At 36.6% G+C, this 25,276-nt stretch overlaps 1 protein-coding gene across 36 annotated transcripts in view; it reads right to left on the reverse strand.

Moving 5' to 3' along the window:
* EIF4G3 (eukaryotic translation initiation factor 4 gamma 3) overlaps positions 1-25,276 on the reverse strand; it is a 283,828-nt gene that overhangs the window by 39,921 nt on the left and 218,631 nt on the right. For 19 of the 36 annotated variants that reach the window (XM_079100300.1, XM_079100311.1, XM_079100303.1 and 16 more), the window contains 6 exons: positions 23,357-23,490; positions 21,530-21,649; positions 21,084-21,194; positions 15,222-15,392; positions 8,594-8,791; positions 188-334 (listed from right to left, as the gene is read on the reverse strand). In XM_079100300.1, coding sequence (XP_078956426.1) covers positions 188-334; positions 8,594-8,791; positions 15,222-15,392; positions 21,084-21,194; positions 21,530-21,649; positions 23,357-23,490 — 881 coding nt within the window. The remainder of the gene's footprint in view (positions 1-187; positions 335-8,593; positions 8,792-15,221; positions 15,393-21,083; positions 21,195-21,529; positions 21,650-23,356; positions 23,491-25,276) is intronic. The other 17 variants (XM_079100301.1, XM_079100313.1, XM_079100308.1 and 14 more) reach the window with 1 other exon arrangement.

Consider the following 25,276-nt stretch of genomic DNA (forward strand, 5'->3'; position numbering starts at 1 on the left):
TAGCTTTGAGGGTTTAGTTGTTTTAATACTTCACACTAAAAGGAATGAAGCAGTCTCCTAAATATCAGTATGACACTTCTGCAAGGAAAAAGAAATTCTACAGGCCCCTTCTCAAGGCAGAAAGGAGAAAATCCTACTTGACAATACTCAAAGTGCACAAGCACTGTCTTCCTGTGAAAGTACTTACAGCACTGGCAGCTTCCAGTTCTTTCTGCTTCTTCTCAAAGACGTCATCATCTGCTTTATCCTTTTCAAACTCCTTCTGGCAGCGGTTCAGTAGCAGTTTCCGGAAATTTACTGTGTTGCCAGGCTTGTCTGCCATGGGTACTTTCAGCTGCATCCAGATAGGAAAATGCAAAAGCAGCAAGATTAAAGGTATTAAAAGACACCTATTTTCTTTATTGTGCAAAATAATGCTGACTGAACCATAGGTAAGTACTCTAATAAGACTTATACAACTTGGTTTCAGGCATTTTGTAATGCAATGTTAAGACTGCTTGAAACTTAAATATATGGATTCTCATACAAATGTACTGTATCTTATATGGCCATGCTTCCAGCTGACTTATAAATTCATGTATCACTAGTTATGACCTTACACTTAATTAGACTTTTAACTCTGAAGGGTTATTATTTTAATTTTAAAAATTACCATTGTAAGCATTTTGGCTTAAAGAAATAAAAATGACGTAAGATAGGTGAGAATTTCAAGGCCAGAGAAGAGAGTTGTTCGAATGGATGAGATCATTATTCTAGAAAGAAGTAGAAGACAGGAAATTTGTGAACGTCTGAAATATCTTTTCTTAGGAGAAATGCCCTAACACTAATACCAACACTCACCCTGATCATCTGTAGTATGTTAACTAGTTACTTCTTTGGGCCAGAAGAATACACTACTTCTCCAAAATTGGCCTAACAAACAGTTATATTAGAAATATTCTTCTGACAGATATAAAGACCCAGAGGGGAAAATGGGCCATTTGGAGGTAAGATGTAACACATTCAATAATAACTGGTTTCTAGTAACTGCACCGCTCATATCCTCAAGGTTACTTGTAGCCAAACAAATAGATGATCTTATGAATGTGTTAAGAATACAAAGAGAGTCAGGTGTGGTGGTATATGACTATAATCCTGGCTAATCTGGAAGCTGAGGCAGGAGGATCACAAGTTTGAGGTCAGCCTGGGCAACTTAATGAAACCCTGTCTCAACAACAAAAAGTAAAATGGGCTGTGGCTATAGCTCAGTGGTAGGTCCTCGGGGTTCAATTCCCAGTACCACATAAACACACACACACACACACACACAAAATACATATGTATATATATCAGATTATGGCAATGATTCTAACTGAAATATTTTATTGTACAGATGACCCACCCCCACCAGCACCATTTTGAACAGGTGTTGTATAACATGTCAAAATGGCTTTTTTAGAATCACAAAGAGGACCCCTGCCCTAAAATGAATACATGTTCTTTACTCTAGGCTTCATGGGAGAAAATGATGAAAAGGAGGAGGCACTCTATTTCTGTTCACAAAATAGTTAATGTTATCAATCAGAAGGGACTTGGATAGCCGCTGATTGAGGCTAAACAGCTAGAGAAACTTCCCGAGAGTGGAGGACATGATGCTATTATAGTGTATCTGTGCCAGAACTGATGGTGCACCCTCCCATGTATTACCCATGGCATATGGAAGATTATTATTTTTTTTTTTTTGGGTGCTGGGGATCGAACCCAGGGCCTTGTGCTTACAAGGCAAGCACTCTACCAACTGAGCTATCTCCCCAGCCCCCCTGGAAGATTATTTAACACATCTAGTTCTAATCAACTGAGGCACCAGGTATCACATTACATGTTTCCTTTCAACAGGAAACATTAACTTAGGAAGAGAGGAACACCATCAAATAATTTTTTAGACAACTACAGTAAAGCTGATAAAAATTTCAGGCCAAACAAATACAAGAAAGTGTAGGTCAGGGGCTGGGGAGATAGCGCTGCTGGTAGAGTGCTTGCCTTGCAAGCACAAGGCCCTGAGTTCGATCCCCAGTACCACAAAAAAAAAAAAAAAAAAAAAAAGAAAAAAAGAAAATTCACGAAAGTGTAGGTCATTTCACAGGCTTACTCTATAGTCCTGCAAGCAGGCTAAGGAATTCATCAACCTTCAAGAAATGCTATATGAAAGGAAGAGTTTTCCAAAGCAAAAGCCAAAAGTGGACTCCATCTTCTAATATACAGGACCCAAAATACATGATAATACATGGACTAAGAAATATTGGGAAGAATGGGATGTACCATAAAGTACATTGACAGACTGGTATATAATAGAGTACCAATGTGATTTTAGGTTCTAAAACAAATTAATGGTTCTAAAAATCTACTGACATCCAATTTGCTGCTGTATAGGAACTCAAGTAAAAAACAAACAACAACAACAAAAAACAGCCATAAAGTCCTCTCCAATTTCTTGTCATATCACCAGCATCAAGCACATTAAGTATGTAACTGATAGATAAAAATCCTCTTGGCCACAATCTATCAACCCAATTGAGATGCTTCTTGCATTATGGAGTTACTATGCAGAAAGAGGGAGAAATATGGACAAAAAGAAAATGCAAGCCACACCATATGGTGAGAGGGATCAGAGCTAATGATTCCTCCATCAGTCAGAAAGATACAATACAACTTGTGATGATTTGGATGACAGAAATGGTTTAGAAATAAAGTCAGACAAGGGAGAATTTTCCTATACAAAAAGTCATGGAAGTCATGCTTTAAATTAACAGTGAAGAATGATCTCTTATCAATGCATTAACCCCTTAGGAGGAGGGAAGCTATGTTGTAAGAATTAGGTCAAGAATATTTGCTTACTTGCTATATACACAAAGGCAATTCTTTTAATAGAACTTTCAGTTTAAACTTCTAAAACAAGGAAGCATAGTACCTGTGTCCAACAGGGAGAACGGCTTTGAACATCCAATAAAACAGATTTTGTGGAAACACTTTAATAAGTCAGTTAAATAAGCTGTAACAGTGTTTAGAACACTGAAACTGAAAGACTACTCGATTCTCAGTCATGTGATTCAGGGTCTAAATCCCTGCTCTGTAACTAATCAACTGTGGTACTTGAATAAATTATTTCATTGAGTCTCAGTCCCTTCATCTCCAAGATGTTGTACATGGAGGGACAATATAAAATAGCTGTTAAACAGGAGACTGGAGACAGTCATAATCCTAGGAATGTTATGTGACTTTGGCCAGGTAATTTAACTTCACTTAATCTGTTTCATTCATAAATGGGAATGATAATATCTATCTCTTAGGGTTGTTGGGAGGATTAAATAAATAGTCTAGGTAAGGCAAACAATACTGGCTGGCATATGGTAAGGGCTGAATAAACAACTAATATAGCTACATTTAAATACCTGAAACTGTATTTGACATACCTATAATTAAAAATCAAGAGTCATCTATTTTATAATAAAAGAGCTACCAAGAAAGAATATAAGCAATAGCAAACTCACTAAGCAATAAAGAGATAATAATGAAAAAGCAAGAGAAATGAATAATCTGCTATCCCCAAATGATGGTCAAGGGAAATTTCATAGGTACAGGACATAAAGAATATGTGATTATGCATAAGCATTTTAGACACAGTCACGCAAGAGTACTGAAACCAAATTAAGCAGCAGAATAGTCATGTATGAAAAAACTATTGCTAAATGAGTGACTAGCTACACAGCTCCCTAAAGAGACTTGTTTTGTAACATGATCTTAATGTCTTCTGGGAATGGTTGGGCTGTGGGAAAATGGAAATGGGTCAGTGAGAGCATAACCTCTGAGAACAGTGATTCATGGTAAAAAAAAAAAAAAAAAGGGATCATTAAGAGATGGTTACCTGGAAAAGAACATGAAGACCAAATGCTTTAGTCTACTGGGTTTGCTATAAAAAATATCATAGCCTGGGTGGCTTAAACAACAGACATTTATTTCTCACAGTTCTGGAGGCTGAGAAGTCAAAAATCAAGATGCTGGCAGAGATGGTGAGGACCCATTCCTGGCCTGAACAGCTGACTTCTCCCTGTACCTTCACATACAAAGGAGAAACAATTCTGGGGTCTCCTCCTATTACAACAGCACTAACTTATAACTAACTTAAAGGGCTCTAACTCCATGACCTCATCTAAACCTAGTCACCTCCAAGGCACCAGCAGAACTTGTACTGCTGACAATCCTTACCCCCCACAAAAGGTTCAAACTGACAGAGAATCATCAAAGGCTATCATTTGTGTTATAATTAGGATAGTCAAATAGAAAATGGAGGGATAGGCCTTGGCCTTGCTTAGCATGCTCACTATTTTCACTGCTATCTAGAACATAAAGATGCTAGTGGTAACTAAAGGCTCAATGATAAGTATGCTGTAAAAGTATGTGCCAGACTGAGGTAAAGCAAGTGATTCTTCTGTGCTAACCCTAAAACTCATTTCTATAGCACATTTTACTCTTAAATGTGAACATAAGGCCATTGTTCAAATGTAACCCTAACCCATGGTAACATATTATTCTCTATCAGTGGCTATTTCTTGACCTTAGTAAGTCACCTGCCAAATACATGTAAGACTATTCAGACTATGAACACAGGTATCAAAAAAGTTATCTCCATTAGATACACTCAAAGAGATAAATAGTGGTAAGCAGTGCACACACAATTCAAAAGGGGGTGGTCAGTTATGGAAAGGTAAGTCATTTCTGATTCACCTTTTCTTCAACGCATTTGTGATCTTCATTTGGGTCAGTCACTCTTCCTCCTGTTACTCCAGCAGTGTACTTTGCCATTGGCTGGCTTTTCATGTCTGTAATTCCAGGCTGACTGGCTGGCCTTCTCTCTTTACACGCCACCCCCCCCCCCCCCCAACTCCTCTCTCTTTGTCTCTCTCTCTTTCTTCTATTTGGTGCTGGGGATAGAGCTCAAGGCCTTGTGCATGCTAGGTGGGTGCACTCTACCACTGAGCTACACTCCCAGACACCTGAGGCTTTAAATATGTTTGAGGTTTAACTGTTTTCCTTGCTCAATATCTTCCCATTCTCAGTTTTGTCATTTTTCATACAATTTGCTTTTAACCACTTAACGTAACAACACTACAAGTTTTGGGTCTCAAATAACAGACACAGAATGCTTTAAAAAGTGCCTTTAGTGCCATTCTTGGTAGCTGAGGTAGCATATCTGCCACAACAGAGATAGAAAGTAACAAAAGTAGTCACCAGCATGAAAGAAATTTCTTCCAATTGGTGGTTCTTTCATTCAAGCACTTAACTACTCACCCACAACATATTCCAAGGGTCTATTCTGTGCTAGGAAGTATCCAAGGCAAGGGGAATTAAGCAGTGACTACAAAAGAAAAGTTTTTGTCCTTGGGAGCCGATATTATAAGAGGGGTTCTGAGATGGGGATTTTCATTTCAATTATGGTTGAACCAAAAGCACAGCAAATTAAAGTTCTAATTATCCAATTGAAATTACATTTAAGTACATACTTAGATACAGGAAATTTCTCTTGATCATTTTTCTCCATTTTGCTCATATTTGAGGTGTTTTCCTCAAAAGAAGTACTAAATTCTAGTTAAATGTTTTGCTGTTTGTAAAGAGGGATTCTACAGGCATCTTCAGTCATTTCTAATTGAATAAGCAGAGGCAAATGCCACAGGCAGGATTTAGTATCACTATTTGTAAGCCTTATGGTTTACCTTGGTAGGGTTTGATGGAAGAAGCACCTGTGCATACATTCATGTATATACGTGCATGCATGTCCTATTTATAGAGCACCTTGGGAAAGCTTAATCCATTATATCAATTTGCTTTGTAAATCTAAAGAAAGTCTTTCTTAAAAATGTACTCTTGTGCTCACTTCGGCAGCACATATACTAAAATTGGAACCATACAGAGAAGATTAGTATGGCCCCTGCGCAAGAAAGACACGCAAATTCGTGAAGCGTTCCATATTTTTAAAAAATGTACTCTTTAATGGGACTGGGGGAGTAGCTCAGTGGTAGAGCACTTGCCTAACATGCACAAGGCCCTGGCTTTAATTCCCAGCATTGGGGAGGTATGGATAGGGGAGAGGCCCTGATTAAGACTACTGATCTAGTTAATTGAGCTAAGGTTCTAGCACTAAATAGTTAATCTTACTTAACTTATTTTAGTTAACTTTATCTTTATTTTTTTAAAAGAAACTGGTATTTATTTTCCATAACCTTGTTTCCATTTTGCTTAATAAGTGTCTGCAGAACAGCTCAAATCCACTCCGTGGTTGTTCCTACCCACTCAGTAGCCTGAGCAGTGGGGGCTGAGACCAGTCTTCAGTGGCGGGCTGGGCACTCTAGTCTTCAGCAGGGAACTGCTGGACAGGCACAGAGGGCACCTACATGCCTCAGACCAGTCTGCAACCTCAGGGTAAGCAGCAGTGAACTCGGGAGCTGGAGCAGTCCCTTCACCCTGAAATTCTTCCTTGGTCACAGCTTTTTCAGCAGCAGCCTGCTCTTCCTTTGCAATCTCTTCAGGATCTCTGTCATCAGGCATGACCTCCCAGGGGTGTTCATGGGAAATGGTGCCACGCACACGCAGAACTTCTTGGGCCAGCATCCACATCAGACCCACAGAATGAGCCCTCTTATTGCTGCATGGAATGGCAATGTCTACATAGCGCAGAGCAGAGTCTGTGCTACACAGAGCAATGGTGGGCAGAGTGACATAAGATGCTTCTATAAGAGGCGGGTGGTCAGCCCTGGGATCAGTAACCCCCAGAAGACGTGACTCCCAGAAGGTTCTAGGAGTGAAGCGACCAGCAACAGGAGTGGCTCCGGTGGCAGCAGCCCACTTCAGCACAGCCCGCTGGCCAGTATTCCCAGAGGATGTGACACTGACATCGGCAGGGTTCTCAAAGGCAACAATGGCACGAGCTGCTGGCAGGAGCTTCTCCCAGGCCTCTTCAGATTCATGATGTAGACGCCATCACTTTTCCTTTTGTAGACATATTGTTCCATCTGGAAATCAAGGTTGGTGCCATCTAAGTGGGTTCCTGCTGCAAGGAATTTGAGGACAACCTCTTCCTTCATTTGCAGGACAAGGGCTCTGGACATTGTGACAGTTTCCCTTTAAGTTACAACGGGAATCAAGAACAATGCTGTGTAGACCCCTCCCTGGCTAGCTCGGAAAGGTTAACTTTATCTTGACAATACCATAAATTGTATGAATTAATATTGTTTCAGGAATTAAAATCTGGGGCTTAAAGAGATGAGTAACTATTCTCCTTTATTTATTTTGGGGTTAGGAACTGAAACCAAAAATACTAAGTAAGGTTAAAAAGTTTTCAAGTGGCAGAGTAGGAACTTAAAGTTTAATTTTAAAGTTTAAATTCTAACCCTAGAAGTGTGAGAATTAAAGTCAGTACTACAGACATTACATCAAGCTTGCTACTTCTGACAGGAACCTTTCTAGAATACATCTTGCTAAATTTACCTATTCTACCCACACCCACTCAGGACCAATGAGATACTATTTGCTTCATAAAAGTTTATCTTTTCACCAAAATAGTGATTTCTTTTTTCTCCAATTTATTTTTTGTCTAAATTGTCCAATCTGATGCAATACACACACTGCAACATCACAAACATGTTTTTTCCCTCAGAAAGTCTTTTTTGAATATGGATTTTGAATTCCTTAAAGGTAGATGATGTTACTTTTTCCAAGTCCAAACAGATTTACCTACCTTTGAAATAGGTACTCAAAAATATTGGTAGACAGACTTTTGCATTTTCACAGCTTGTTTCTAAGAAGTAAGGTATGACAATAAGTTGTGGTAATTAGAAAAATCCCAATGTCAAAGGACAAGCATTTCTGACACAAGTACCTTGGTAACAGTAAAAGGAAGAGAAAACACAGGTGGCATGAGGCAGTTTATGATTGCAGAATACAGGAGGAGAAATGGACACCAATCAGAAACTGGTCTCCCATCCTGTTTTGTCCTAAATTTGACAGGATGTGGAGAATAAATGGCTGTGGATGATGTAAAGAGAAATCTGTTTCTAAAAGATGAAATCATTAGTTTTGAACCTTTTAACCATAAGAGAACCATCCTTCTGTTTTCATAAAGGCTACAATTAGAACGAACAAGTTACTTAATTTCAAATTTCATAAAATGTAAAAGTAAGCATTTGCTATATAAGATGATACGCCAGGAAACTTGGTTCCTACAACAATTTCACAATACTCACTTTTTGAGGCGCTAGAGATGGAGCCCAGGGGCTCCTACGGGCCAGGCAAGGGCTCCACCACAGCAGCTCCACATGCTAACTGAACCCTTCCTCAGCCTCCCTCACGCCCACTTCAGCCTGCTCTCCATGTCCCCTCCAGAGGTGAGTATAATTTTTAATAAAATAAGTTTCTTTTATGCAATGAGGATATTACATTAATGAGTACTAAAAATATATTCTCTCCTTTTCATTCCCCCATTAAGATTTCTGGGAAGAATGTGTAGTGAGGGGAGAATATACCTCTTGGAGGTTTCTGGTTTTACCCCTTCCTCTCTTCTTACCGTTACTAGACATCGACACATGTTTGCATAAGCCACAGAGAAACTGGGTTCATCAATAGCCTTCTCAAAGACCAGGTCAATGACTCCTTTCAGCCGCTCCTCTGTGTCAACGGTAAGTCCTGATACTTGCTTCATCAGTTGGTTGAACATCTGTGGTGTCAATTTATTTAAGATACTTCGAACTTTTCTAAAAAGTTCCTAAAAGGTTTACAAAAAAGAAAAGAATATTACCCTAATTATGACAATATAATGTGTTCTGGAAGGATTTTAAAAATATAATTTATAAGTTCAAATTCTCAAATTTATTAACAAGGACTATGAACTAGTAAGACAAATAATTAAATACATCTATTTTAACAATTTATAAAAAATGTATCCAACTTTCTGTTTAACTGATGATGAGAATTCTAAGAACTAAATGTATTCAAGCGTTGTTGACAGGGACATCATCTGATATACATGTTTTCTTCTTTGTGGTGTTGGGGATTGAACCCAGGGCCTCGTGCATCCTAAGAGCACACTCTATCAGTGGACGGCCCTTTCTGGGACATTTCTAAGTCCAATGTGACAATATGTGACAAAAGCTATGAAACTGTGGATGTACCCTTTGAACCAATAATTATACTTTTAGAAATTGATTCATATTTAGGGATAAAGATTTTAAATAATAATTTCTATCATAATCCTTTATAGAAAATAACTTCAATGTGCAAATATAGGAATTTTTCTAAGTTATGTATAATATAAATTGAGTCTTTTGAGTCCAAGCAAGAGTCTTTTAAAATGATATTTTAGAAACATTCATCGAGTTAGGAATAAAAGAAACTTGCCTCGGCTAGAAAAAGGGGATCTACAACCCTCTTTAATGGTAAAAGATTGAAATCTTTCCCCTAAGATTGGGAACAAAGCAAAAATATCTGTCCTTACCATTCCTATTCAATATCATAAGGTGCTAATTAGTGCAATAAGACAAAGAAAAAGAAATAAAGTGTACAAATTACAAAAGAAGAAACACTTCAGAGATGATGTAATTGTCTACATAGAAATCATAAATAATCTAAAAAAAGAGTTACTATAATAAGTCAGTCTAGCAATTATAGGATACACCATCAAGTGCAAATAAATAAAAATTTGTTGAAGTACCATTTAACACAGCACCAAAATCCCCAACACACTTGATAAAAATCTAATAAAATATCCACAGGAGCTGTATGATGAAAACAATAAATCACTGAGGAAAGAGACCAAACAGAAAAGCCTGAGTAATTTTGGGAAAAAAAAAAAAAAAAAACCAACTGGAGAACTCATACAACCTGATTTCAATATTAACTATGTATAGGACTAAATAAAAATTGTAGTGCTGGCCAAAGGATAGACATACAGCTTAACAGAACCAAAGAATAGAGAAACAGACTCATATACATAATGAATTGATTTTCAACAAAGATGAAAGGGAAATTCACTCATTGGTGAAAAGACAGTCTATTCAACAAACTGTGATAGAATGACTGGGCATTCAAAATGAAATAAAGATGACATCAAGTAAAAGAACAATATCATGCACCCTTTATAAAACTCAAGTAAAAGTGGATCACGGAACTAAATATAAAAATTAAAATTACAGACTTGTAGAAGCAACATAGGAAAAAAAACTTTGCATTTGTGTCATGCAAAGATTTCCTACATATGACAGCAAAAGCACAATCCACAAATGTACAGTTGATAAAATGAAGATCATCAAAATGAAAAGCTACTTTCTGTGAAAGACACTATTGTAAGAATAAAAACATAAAGCACAGAATATCACAGAACATCTCTAAATATGTACAGAACTCAGAATATGTAGGGAACTCTGAAAACTCAACATTAAGAAAAAATATCAGGGGCTGGGGTTGTGGCTCAGTGGTAGAGCGCTTGCCTGACACGTGTGAGGCCCTGGGTTCAATTCTCAGCACCGCATATAAAAAAGAAAGAAAATATATCACTCAGAGTTGTGGTTGTAGCTCAGTGGTAAAGGGCTTGCCTAGCATGTGTGAGGCACTGGGTTTGATTCTTGGCACCACATAAAAGAAGCAAAAAATAAAAGGTATTAAAAAAGAAAGAAAGAAAATACATCACTCAATGAAAAATGGCAAAAAATGGCAAAGGATATCAACAGAAACTTTCCCAGTGAAGATGCAGGAATTGCAGAAAAGCACATGAAAAGATGTTCAAAGTCATTAGTTATTTGGAAAATGCAAATTAACGCTACAATGACATACCACAGCATGTCCATTAGAATGACTAAACTTTAAAAAGTGGGAAAAAGCAAATGGTGGGGAAGATAAAGAACAACCGGATTCCTTGCCGTCAGAAACACAAAACAGTAAAACCAGTTTGGAAACATTTAATTTTACTGGCATTTTCCAAAAAGGTTAAACATATATCCACCAAAAGACTGACCAATTCCATGGCAGGTACTCATCCCAAAGTAATTGATTTATGCTCAGACAAACCCTGCATGTAAACATTTACAGCAAATTTAGTGGTCATTGCCCAACAACCGTTCACCCAGTGAATGGAAAAACTAACCAATACTACTGACACTTAAAAAGAAAACAATGACAACAATTAAAAAAAAAAAAAAGTTCATGATATGTGAAAATAATATGGGTGAATGTAAAATGCATATGCTAACTACAGGAAGCCATGGTTAAAATGATTCAAGGAAATATTACAGAGACAGAGCAGATTAGTGATTATCAGATGTAAGCATGAAGAAAAAGGGTAAGTGTGAGGTAATATGAGGGTATTGGGGCTGATGGAAACGTTACTGGGGTCTAATGAAAATGTTTTATATTTTGATTGAGGTGGTAGTACAAGCGTTTGTCAACAATTACAGAAATGTACACAAAAGGAAATTTTTCTTTCAGTCAATTATATTGCAATAAAAAAAAGTTGTAAAAAAAAAAAAAAAGTTGTAAAAATGCAAGAAACCATGATATAATACATGAAAAAGTTTATAAAATGTTTTATTTCTGTCAAAAACTTATATATGAATACAAGGATATTTAGAATTTGTGTAGATATGTTAACATTTTCTCTAGGCAGGAGATAAATAAAAATTTTAAAAACTATACTGTTAAATTTTCCAGCAACAAGCCAGTACTGATTTAAAAAACAAATGTTGAGCACAGTGGTACACGCCAGTAATGCCAGTGACTCTGAAGGCTGAGGCAGGAGGATCACAAGCTTGAGGCCTGTCTCAGCAAATTAATGAGGTCCTCAGCAACTTAGTGTCTTTAGTGTCTTAAAATAAAAAATAAACACTGGGGATATAGCTCAGTGGTAAAGTGCCCCTGCTCTGCCCCTGAGTTCAAACCCCAGTACCAAAAAAAAAAAAAAAAAAAGAGAGAGAGAGAGAAAGAAAAAAGGCTTATATCAAACAAGATAGTATCTTCTTTCAGGTTTTAAAAATCAAACCTCCTTTGTGTCAGTAAAAAAGCTTCAACTATTCCTACTTTCAGAAAATAATGTAAGCATAGGAAAAATGATAATAAACAGGTAATATTTATTGAAAATCATTCATTTGTTTGTAATTATCTACTTTATGTTCATGAAATTCTGCATGAGGTACAAATGACATATAAAGCACAGTTACAGCCGTCCATGTATCAAAACCTGGCTGAAAGACATGATACTCACAAGCAAAGCAGCTAGGGTTAACTAGGGACCAGGAAAGGGAGTGACCACAGGCTTTGAACTGGTCAGGAAATGACCTCAAAAGGAAAGGAGAACTGGGCCAGGTTATGAGGACAGAAGAAGCTGGCTGCACGAAAAGAAAAGGGAGACAACATCTGAGGAGGAAGGAAACATTTCAGGAAGGAACTGTTCCTTGTTTGCTTCTTTGAGTTTGGTACTGGGTGACTGGCGAACATTCTACCACTCAGCTACATCTCCAGCCCTGGGAAGACATTTCTTTTTCTTTTAAATCCCTCTACATACCAGCTTTACTGCGAGAACTTATAATGAGTATCTATGATCAAATGCCAGAGGTTTGGGGGGATTTTTGATATGTGAGTGGTACCAGAGATTGAACCCAAAACACAAAACTGTCTGGACTGGCCTTGAACTTGTGATCCTCCTGCCTTAATCAACTGAGTCTCTGGGATTACATGTGTGTACCACCATGCCCAGTTTAGGAAGGGACTGTTATTTAAGAATTCCTATTTTGGGGACAGAAAGAACAATCTGGAATATCAGAAGATTGGTGTTCATTTGTAGTGAGAGAAAATGACTCTTGAAATGTTAGGTTATAATGCACAGATGAAGCCAGGTGTGGCAACACCTATAATCCCAGCTCCCTAGGAGGTGATGAAGGAGGGTCCTAAGTTTGAGTACAGCGGTGGCAACTTAGAGGGATCCTGTCTGAAAATAAAAAATATAAATAAAAGGGTTGGGGATGCAGATCAGTGGTAGAGCTCCCCTGAGTTCAATCCTCAGTACCAAAAAATAAAGATTGAAAAAGCTCAATGAAGAGAAAAGGTAAAATCAGTGTTTTAGGTAGCCAAATCAGTCAATAGTAACTGGAATCTATGCATCACAAAGAAAGGAGAGGTGAAGCAAGGGAAGCCAGCAGCAAGACCACCAGAGCAGTGTAGCAGCAGAGTGCAGACCCGTCTGAGGCGAGGATTTCCTAGTGCTGTGAGGACATGATGGACCCTACAGGAAGATGAGGTATACAGTGAAGCGACAAAAGAGAGTATTTTCTGGTGGTATTGGCAAAAAGAAAACCATTGTTTTGACAAAATGAAAAGAAATAATGTCAAGAACCACAGGCAACCTGGGGCACACCTATATGCAGAGAAGAAGACTGGATCAATAGGCTTGGAGTCAATATAATCAGCTATGTTTCTGAGATAAGGACGGGGGGCTCTGTTACAGAATAAAGAAAGATCACAAGTCGCAAGAAATGGACTATCCCATAACCACAACACTGTAGGCAACTTGTTTCCTTATGGAAAAAAGGACAGCACCTGTTTCTTCTCCACAGGTTTAGTAATGATCTAATGACACAAGGCATCAATACAAATATCTTACCTACTACAACGAAACAATGATGAAAATCTAGTAGGAATTTTTAACTGTCTTAAGAAGAGATTTAGGCCCCCATTATTGTTAAGCATTTCTCAGGGAGAATGAAGAAATGGACCATAGAAGCTCTTTTTTTCATTTAAAGTTTTAGACATGTTCAGGAGACAGAAAATAAAGGACTTGACTTTAATGAATATGAAGGGGGACATAATTAGGGATTTCCGACAAACTCTGTGACATCACTGAGGGATGAACAAAGGCAAACAGTCAAACAGGTTTGGACAGGTTGGCCTTTTGTTGGATCAAATCATTTTTTCTCTTTGCTTTGTATGAACAACATTTCTTGTTGGTTTAAACATTTAACGAACATTCAGTGATGATCTGCTATGTATGAAGTTTCTGCTGGTGCTAAATCAGACATGTCCAAGGAACATCAACACACTGCGGATGTGTCTGGGCTTCAGGAACCAGGCCAAATACTTCAAATCACTTCATTTCACCTTCACACTGTCCTACGAGGTACCTACTGTTTGTATCTTCACTTTGTAGTTGAGATTAAGAATTTGCCTAACAGAGTCAGGATTGTCTCCAGAGCTGGAATTTTTAACTACTACACTAAAATTGCTAATGGTAAAAAATAGATACAAAGGAATCAGACTAAAAAGTTAATATGTGATCTGTGAGAGAATACAGTGTGAATACCTAGAAGCAAAAACATCTAAAGGCGACAGTAGATGGTACCTAGGTTTAGTAAGTGGCACTGTGTGTACAAAATATGAATAAAGCTTTATAACTTGATATGCAAAAATTAGTATTTTGAGGCTTAAAAAAGAAATTCATTCAATTTACCCTAATGAGTTCTGAGAACAGAATATAAACAAAAAGATGTATAAAATTCTATTTTATTCTAAAAGACCCCAAAATAAGATCTTTATATTTTAGCTTCTTAGAAATGAAGGCCTCAGAGGGTGCACACCTGTAATCCTAGCGATCTGGGTGGCTGATACAGGACACAAGTTCAAAGCCAGCATTAGAAACTTAGCAGGGCCCTACACAACTTGGCAAAAACCTTGTCTCAAAATATAAAAATAGGGCTAGGATATGGAATGTGGCTCAGTGGTTAAGTGCCCCAGGGTTCAATCCCTCGTACAAACAGGAAGGACGGAAGGAAGGAAGGACGGACGGAAGGACGGAAGGAAGGACGGAAGGAAGGAAGGAAGGAAGGACGGACGGACGGAAGGAAGGAAGGAAGGAAAGGAAAGGAAGGAAGAAAGGAAGGAAGGAAGAGAAGGCCTGATAAGAGACTCGAACACTATAAGGCCGAAATGATAGAAGTCTTTCATATGTGAGCTCTCCAGACATGGTGTTTTGAAAAAAAGCACATAAACTAATTTAAGAGAAAATAGTATACATGATGGCTTTGAGAATAATGCTTTTACTAGAAGAAAAGTACAAAAAGTCTTAAACTGATATTTCTATATACTAATAAGGCAAAATGTTGAGACAAATCAAAATGTTATAATTCCAAAATGTTATAATATGCTCCTGTTCTCACCTGGGTTTTGATGTTTTCAGGATCCTCAGCTTGGCTATCTCGTTTTTGGCTGGGCTTCCAGGCATTCTCTGCCTTCTTTAAGTGCACATCTTCTTTTACAGAAACGGTGATGATCTTCCTGGGCTCCCTTCTCTGTCCAGGTTGTGACCTCCGTGGCCCAACGTTCAACAACTAGGACAAGAATATTATATCTATTCAGAGTACTTACAATTTACTGTGTCTGCTGTGCTGTTCAAGTAAAGCCTGATGTTCACACCAAACGCTTCAACATGGAAAGACTAGGCCCTCAAGTTAGAGGACACAGAATACCATGAACCTAATGGCCTTTACTTCTATAATTTTTGATACTGAAGTCCTAAATGGGACAAAAACTCATGTTGGGTGTGGCTCCCAGTTGGGTGTGGTGGCGTACTCCTGTAATTCCAGCAACTCAGGAGGTCATGGCAAAAAGACTACAAGTTTGAGGTCAGCCTCAGCAACTCAGACCGTAAGTAATTTAGGGAGATCCTGTCTCAAAATAAAAAAATATAAAGGGCTAGGAATGAAGTGCCCCGGGGTTAAGTCCCCAATAACAAAACAAAACGAGTTGTTCCTAGCAGAAAAGACTATCTCTAACTGAACCTCTAAAGTTATATGAACTGGACTAGCCAATTTCCATAATCACAAAAAATTCACAGGAAGTAGTCATCAGTCACAAATACGCCTTAAAAACTGGGTTTTACATTTTTAGAGCGAAATACAAATACATACAACTTCATCGCTAAAATTCTCTATAGCACTGACACCCCCTATTGCTAACCATACTGAATAGCTTTAAATCTGCTGGGTTAGAAATACCAAAATAAGCCCTTCTTATGAACAGTGAGAGTCAAACTAAATCACTCCCTAAAAAAAATGTCTTTGTTTGTTAGCTCCCTGTTCCTGCCAGATTTCCACCCTACTCCTGTAAACACCAATACAGGCTGATATATCAGAGCAGTCACCAAATTAAGTACTTTTACTTAAAAGTTATACTTCTGATTATCTAAATATCCATAACAGAAGCTTCCTTAAATGTTTGAAAATCAATCTGCAAGATTAAAGATTGGGCTGGGTGTGGTGGCACATGCCTGTAATCTCAGTGGTTTAGGAGGTTGAGATATAAGGATCACAACTTTGAGGTCAGATTCAGCAATTTAATGAGGCCTTAATCAATAAAGCTCAAGCTCAAGTCTTACATAAGATCCTGTCTTTTAAAAAAAGGATGGAAATGTAGATCAGTGGAAAAGTGCCCCTGGGTTAAATCCCCAGTACCAGAATATTAATAATAATAATAATAATAATAATAGTGGTAGTAGTAATCAACATTGGGTTGATACTAAGCCCTGCTACCTCCCAGACTTCTTGTTATATAATGATGACCTTTATTTTTTTCTGATTAATTTTTAAATGCTGAGCAAATATTTGACACTGGATTTTACAAGGGAAGAAAAATAATCTTCATACAAGACACAGACCAGTATCATATCTTACTTGTTGCCCTTCTGAATTCATATGAAGTATAGACTTTGGTGTCATGATTTATATAAAAAGATAGCATCTAGGACTGAAGTGGTATGAGGTCTTAAGTTGATAAAATCCTTTCCATATCAATCACTCAAAATTATCCCCTTATACTAATCAGAAATACTAATATCAGAGATGGATCAGAATCAAAAGTTAGAACTTCTGGGAAATTCACACCAATCTTGTCAAATGTATCCAGATAAGAACACAGAAATGATACTATGATCTAATAAATTTTGGTAAACATGAAGAAAATTGATCAGATAAACACAGAGGTATCAGACATGCTATTATGGAAAGACAGTAAAGACTAAAAAATATGAACAGGAAACAGCTGCTAAACCTAATTGTACCACTACAAGAACTTTTATTTGTAACTGAAACTTTGATATGGTAGTCTAGATCAAATAATTCTTTTAAAAAAATTGCAGTAAACCAAATATTGTCTGGTTTTTATAATCCAGGCTATACTCTAATGTTGACTTATATGGGTTAATATCTTTTTTAATACTAGGATAATACAGTTCAAGCTCAAGTAAACTATTACAACACATTTAATCTACATATATGCACATAAACATTTGTCAAGTACAAATGTGTCTGGCGTAATGAAAGGAAATTACATTAAAAACATGTAAGAGTCACTGTATGCATATTTAGAGATAGTCGTAAGATGTACATTTCCAAAACTTACTGCAAATACCAATGAATGTGTCTTGAGATTTTAATCTGATTTATGATTTATGCTATATTCCTTTACCTGTCCCGAGACAAATATGTATGGATTACAAATGGGCAACACAAAAATTGAGAAATATTAATAAATAATAATAATGCTTCAAAGTAAAATTAGGTTTGAAGAGCTAACTGGTAAGTTGTTGATCCAAGATAAAAGTTATTACCACCATGCAAACTCCCAAGACAAATTCAGAAATGATATTTGTATTGCTGTACTAGTATTAGATAAACATAGTTCACAAATATTTATCTATGTATTCTGAACACTGAAATGTATAAAAACATTTACTATGTTTTTAAATCCTTATTTATGTACAATTAATCAATCACCAACCAACATTCTCATGTTTACAGAGTGAGAACAAAGTCACTGTTTGGAATGCCAGTATCTGGAATTGGGAGATAGAAGAACTGGACTCATGAGTCCAAATCTCCTACTTATGAGCAAAGTTATTGTTAGCATGCTTCTTAACTGCTGCATTTTAAGTCTCATGAATACAAGGTCTGCTCTACTGACAAAAGTTATTCTGAGGATCAGAGGATACAGGTATGTAAAAGGACCTTAAAAACTGTGTAAGGACAGGTAGGATACAGTTGATTGCTTACCTAACATGCACAAGGCCCTGGGCTTGATACCCCAGTACTGCAAAAACAACCCCCATCCCTGAAAAACAACTTCACAAAACTATACAAGTTATCATCAGCAGTAAGAAAGAACCAAAAGGAATTTTTTAAAAAAGTGACGTGTAGACTTAAGTATTTTGTCTCTTTTTTAAAAAATTGTTTTTCAAGTTGTAGATAGACACAATACCTTTATTTTTTAAATTTATTTTTATGTGGTGCTGTGGATTGAACCCAGAGCCTCACACATGTTAGGCAAGCATTCTATCACTGAGCTACAACCCCAGCTCTTCTGTCTCTTTTTGAGTGTGAAAAAAAAACAATATAAGTCATCAAATTTATAGTATTCTTTAAAAGAAGCACCATATGGTGAATGACTTATTATTAAACATATGCACAAAAAGCTGGGACCCTATGCTAAGAGTTAAGGGGCACAGAAAAAGAAATGATGTCTGATCTTCCTGCCTGAAGGACAGACAATCCTGACTGATGGACTAGAAGAGAAACTCGTGCATACTGTCCTCCAAGTCAACAAATATCAGAACTAAAGTGAAGCAGCAAAATTTGGGATTGGCTAATTTAGTGTCACAGCTTTTTTTTTTTCAAATGAACTATAACTTTTATTTACTTATTTTTTTGCGGTACTGGGGATTGAACCCAGGGCCTTGTGCTTATGAGGCAAACACTCGACCAACTGAGCTATATCCCCAGCTCAACTTTTAATTTTTTTTAACTCATTTTAAAATTAAAAATGTATTAAATAAGAAATTATACAAATCAATTTTAGAATTTAATATGCATTGCTTCTATGTCTTTTAGAGACTATAACTACAAATCCTTCTTACTTAAAAATCAAAGAAAACAGAATCATTCACTGTAGCAATTTTTAAAGACAGGTAATCAGGTGTTCCTTTAAAGAGAGATTATATGAATTCAGGAACTTCTTTGCTCCTAGGATTTTTTATAACAATCAGTTAATCTCAAGAGTAGTTAAAATGAGGGCTGGGAATATAGCTTAGTTGGTAAGAGCGCTTGCCTAGCATGCATAAGGCCCTGGGTTCAATCCCCAGCAGCACCAAAAAAAAAAAAAAAAAAAAAAAAAAAGAAGAGTAGTTAAAATAAATACAAATGGCAATTTACTAAACTAGGTCCATAGTTCCTCTTAAGACATTTCTGATATCTGTAAACAGATTACTATTAAAATAACAAAACTGCCAAGTAATTTGGTTATAAGTTTTAGATATGTACTTTACTGTCCATCCAGGAACACTTACGAAAATTTGTATTAATCTGCACATCTGCATAATATTTTAAAACTATTACTGTGCATTAAAACTTTTGTAACAAGTAAGTCTCTTGCAGGAATGTTTATAATAGAAGTTCTACAGAGCATATCTTACAGATTTTAATATGACTGATGGTAATTAACCATAAGTCAATTTGGACAACTGGTGAAAATAACAGAGGTAGAGAACCAGAAACTACAAAGAGCAGGGTCACTGTTTATTTTTTCCCCCAAAGAGCATTACTTTTGCTGCTTTATATATTAAGACACTTATTCCCCATGATGTGAACATCTCAAACTATATTATGGGGAAGGCTAGAAGTGTAAATACTGTATTAAGGCTTGAATTATCAACACCAGCAAGAGATCCCGATATCCCATAAAAACAAGCTTTTGACACATAATAAAACTACTAAGAATGATCTTTTGGGGGACATTAGAAATTCTAGAAAATATCTTATTCCCAGTCATTTGCACTAGAATAACTCATCTATCTGACTTATGTAGGAATATGGATGACTGGTCGAACACATAGTGTGACCCAGTTAGTTTAAAATTAATGTTCTACTTTCAATATTTTAAAGACAGCTTATTCTCAACTCATGATATTTCCATTGTGCTGTGACTAATTATTAGAAAAACAATGAAGAGCAAACTAGTAATGAAAGTACTTTCTGAGAGTGACACGAACAAACCAATACATAATACCCACATATACTATTATTTAGAGAATAACAAAGATGACATTATTTCAAATGTTAGCAAAACAATGTTATAAACCCTAACCAAAATAAAAGGTAATGTAAATATAAATTGGAATCATCAAGAAGGGAAATAATGCTGGGGAAAAAGGGTATAAAATAGTTTCTAGAAAACTGCTTTCTAAGACATTTTGATGAGGAAATTCAAGTTGTAGAAAAATTTTAATATTTATAAAAAATAGATAAAGGTAACATTTTGAACCTGTGTGTGAACAGATTTTCACACACATGGAGGTCTTTAAGATGGTGATGCTCAATAAACTATATGTTCCAGATCAGGGAAGTTTTCTGTAGAGCCTCCAACATGCTATAGGCATTCAAGTACTTTGAATTGGTATTTATTTGCAGACAGATAAATAATTTAAATATATACAAAGTGACATTTGTTTTCACATGGTATAGTCTTATTTTGAAGCAGGTTTCAAAAGTTGCCATTACAGAAATAAAAAGGTGATGAGGAAGTAAAGTGTCACCTTATGTAAACATGTTTTTACAAACACAGAATAAAGTTCTCTTAAAAGGGTGACCTTCAAAATACACAAGAAACCCTGAGTTCCTTCAGATTTTGGACTAACGCACACTGCTAGTCTAGCTTAAGGGAAATGACATAGACATGTCCTTGGCAACTTTCCTCATGCTTTCTGCAAATCTACAAAGCATGGAGTAGGCAGAGTCTGCAGAATCCTGCACAGTGCAGCGCCCCAGCATAGTCCATTGGTGATGCCACTTCCACCGCTGAAGAGCCTGCCCCTGGGGGTGCAATGGCAATCTGCAGTTTACCAATACTGGTCTTTTATAGATGTTATTTGTTTACATTTTGACTTCACAACCTAAAGTAAATAAGAAAAGCAAAATGGAAAATATTATAACACCATAGACTATCATTTAAAAAAGAAAAATGATTCAGCGCACCCCTAGAGGCAGGCTCTTCAGGGGTGGGTGTGCAATCGCCAGTGGAGTGCAACTTGGGGCTTTGCTCTGTTCCAGAATTGGCAATCCATGCCTGCTCTGCACTTTGCAAATCTGTAGAAACAAAGACAAAGAGATGAATGTTACTGAATGTCATCAGAGATCTGCAGTATACCAGGATACTTGACTTGCAACAGAATAAATATGAACCAAACAAACACAAAAACAAAACCAAGACCAAATTAATGCAGACCAGTTTCTTTCAAGTAAAAATGATTCAAATATATTTATTTGCTTTAATATTTGTGTGGAGAGGATTGTCTTCACCTCATCTACTTCTTCTTGATTACAGGAATTGGCAACTAAAAGTCACTCTGGCCATTAGACAAGATGTCATGGAGTTTATGAAAGTTTTCTAACTAATTTGATCGTAGGTAACTTGAACTTACAGGTACACCTCTTCCACCAGGGGGTTGCCTTCCAAAATCTGCAAAGGCCGGAGTAAAATCTGGTCCTCGAGGTAAAATTCGAGGATCCAGAGTTCGCATTGGCAATTTGGGTTGGTTGATCTGCATGAAAAAAAAAGCAAAGCTTAAAACACACATTTCAGAGCATTCAATGCTGGAGAATTAAAAAAACTAAAAAGTTATCATTGGAAATGATAAGCACTGGCTTCTGAACCAGTACAAATCCAACCTGACGCATGGCATCTTCTCCTGGGACAGCCTCAGAGCCATAGGACAACCAGTCTCCTTGTGCCCTGGGACTGATTAGGCCTTACATTTCCAAGGAAAGGCTACACTCAATCAGCTGACAGCGGAGAACCACAGAGGGGCACGAGATGAGCAAATTACTGGGAGATCTTCTGAAATAGGGACAAATTTTGGAAATTTTTTTTTTTTTTTAGAAGATATTTACCAGGATGTCACAGCACTTGCCTATTAGATATCTTGCTATAGTACATCTTGGTTTTGATGCTGTCAGTTTAAGGTTAGCAATGCATATATAGAGAGTAGATGAAAAAATCTCAAAGGAGAAACATTTCATGTGTAACTCATTTAAAATTTCACTTTGTCTTGTTAAACTCAGAAATTTGACTTTGATTAAGCATATACTGTGACTTTGTAGTCAGCAAAACTAAGTAGCTCAGTGAAAAACCATTTAATAAATGACCAAAGCCAGAGATAAATAAATTAGTAAGACAGGTAGGAATATTTTCTAAGGCATGATGCAAATGAATACAACATTTGCACTCCGAAATAATGAAGTAGCCCCTAAGTAGTACCACCAATTGTTCACCTAAGAGAGGAGATTTAGATATAGAAAGAGATATAAGACTATTGCTATGGGAAAGAAAAATAATATACATAAGATCAGTATAAGCAACTGCTGGACATCTTCATAGTATCTCAATTCTATAAGATAGTCAACATCTGCATTTTAATGAGGGATAAGTTTCTCTTCAAACATAGTTCAGAGGGTGGGGTTGCAGTTTGGTGGTAAAGCCCTTGACCAGCATGCTTAAGGTCTGGTTTGATCCTTAGTACAACAAAATGAAAAAAAAAAAAACCAAAAAAACAAAAAAAAACTCTTCTCAACCTTCTTTAGCAACACTGGTTCAACTTTGATTTACAAGAAATTAATTAAGCAGACATATACCCGATTTTATTCCGTTTAATCTAAACAACAAATACTGACTGTACTAATTTTTGTTTATATCCATTAAGTCCATGATTCACACAGAAAATTAGGAAGGATGCCTATCTATCTGCACAGGATTGCAGGCTTTAATCACTGAAGTAACTATTAGGAAAATTTTGAGTTATACCTTATTTGAATTGTGCTGACTCCCACCCCAAGTTTACTCTTCCAAATAAGCACCTTTATAGATTTCTGACTGTTCTCAGTGTGGCCAGAATTACATAATAAAATTTTAGAACAGCAGGGAAAGAGCTCTACAGCAATTTAGTCATGTTTCCCCAATGAACACAAAATTTTTATATTACTAGGAAAAAGCCATAATAAACAGACAAATTAATGAATTTTTAAAAATCACCACTCAAATGTAGGTTCTAACATGCCTCTAACCTAAAATCCAACAATGTTTTGGGCAATTCTAATTCTTAAACATTATATATTTTTATATACTCTCGGCACCATTATGCAAAAGCTCTTTGGTTTAGTAGTTTCCAAAATTGCTTATACTTCATGTATTTGCACAGATAGTTAAAATCAGTTCCACCCAAGACCTAGCTTTCTCAGAGCATGCACCTTACCTTGTCAAGAACCACATCACTGATGGGAGGCAGGCCCTCTGGTTTCTGTATACAAGCTGGCATGAACTGGAAGTCCAGCAGAAACTCCCTGTCATATTGCTTCTTGCCCTCAGTATCAGAAGGTTTCCAGGATTCTAAAAAGAGGGACGGATGTAGGCAGACGACAGTTTGTACCAAACAGATTCCCACATTTATCTCTTCATGAACAAACAAACAAAAACCAAAGGCAGCACCAAACTACGGTCACAAAAGATCATGGATACCTTGGATAAAAAATTCATCTGAAGCAATAAGAAACTATAATACATCCACACTAACCAACTTTTAACCAGGGACATGTAATGATATTCATTAAGTAAAGTAACAGCATGTAGATATGTCAGAAATAAGGAATTTGGCAAAATTCATGAAAAACAAAGGTACTTTGGTTATTTACTTGGAAATGTTTTAAAGAAAAGAAGAAGGAAAGCAACTCAAAACACAAAACCAAATAACTTCTTTACAGTAATGAACCATCTAAGAAGCTTTTGCTTTGGGGTGGGAGTAGGTGGGAGGGCATGGAACCAAGGACCCCTCCCCCTCCTGTGTTAGGTAAGTGCTCCACCGCTGAGCCACAACCCTGTCCATCAAGCAGTTTGATGTAGCAATTTCATCTTTGCCTATGCTTTAATGAGAGGAAAATAAAGTACCTGGAAATAGAATATATGTAACTTTCTCCAAATATCACTCTAATAGTACTCTGAGTTAATTTTTTACATGAATTTTAAATTAGTTTTTTGCCACAGCACTTACTTTTTTAAAAACAATATGTTTATTAGTTGTTGTATGTGGTGCTGAGGATCGAATCCAGTGCCTCACACTTGCTAGGCCAGTGCTCTACTACTGAGCCACAACCCCAGTCCCATAGCACTTACTTTGATACTATACTACCATACCAGTTATCACGATTCAACCCCATTCTTATTATATAAAGAAATTCCATATAAAATTTTATTGATGATAAAAACAAGCAATGGTTTTTTTTCTTTTAATTGGCAAAACTCTTGTTCAAATCAGACTCCAGATCACCTCATGATGGCAAACCAGATTCTCTTTATATTAGTTACTACTGTATAGGTTATAGACCCATGAATACTCTGGGAGAATTTTGCAGATATTTTTGATATTTTCTTTTTTCTTTTTTGGTACTGGGGATTGAACCCACTGGCGCTTAACCATTGAACTCCATCCCCAGCCTTTTTAAAAATATTATTTATAAACAGGGTCTTGTTGAGCTGCTTAGGGTCTTGCTAAGTTGCTAAGGCTGGCTTTGAACTCACGATCCTCCTGCCTCCACGCCCCCAAGCTGCTGGGATTACCAGCGTGCATCACCATGCCTAGATTTGCAGATATTTTGCACCAAATCCTATTTACCCTATTTATTAAAAAGCTAATAGCTTATCAGGATCTAAATTTTAAACTACTTTTTATCCAAATATTGATTTTGGATACTGTATTATATGGGTACGAGAGTCAGTCAATTACAGCTTTACCCATAACTGTGTACCTTTCCCTGTAAAACAAAGGTGTAATTTATACAATCCTAAAAATGGTGATACTGTCTCAGTTTCCTAAAGAAGGACTGGTTTGCACAAGTGTGTGGTGATCTGGTACAAACCTAGATCATGAAAAGCAGTTTCAAAACAGTGGGTCCTACAGTTAAAAAAATTAAAAATTCTGTGTAAAAACTATTTTGGTCTACTAAGTTCCTAAAAGCAGGATGAAATAGGGAAAAAACTTTATAATTTCATAAAATCCATTAAGGGGAGTTTACTGGTAAGAAAAGAAAAAATCTGTATATCAAGGTCCTAAGCATTAGTTAATGATTTTCAAAGATTTAAGGTTACAAACATATACACATATATAACTGAAACTTTTTTT

This window comes from Sciurus vulgaris, assembly GCF_902686455.1.
Source record: "Sciurus vulgaris genome assembly, chromosome: 1".
Classification (NCBI taxonomy): domain Eukaryota; kingdom Metazoa; phylum Chordata; class Mammalia; order Rodentia; family Sciuridae; genus Sciurus; species Sciurus vulgaris.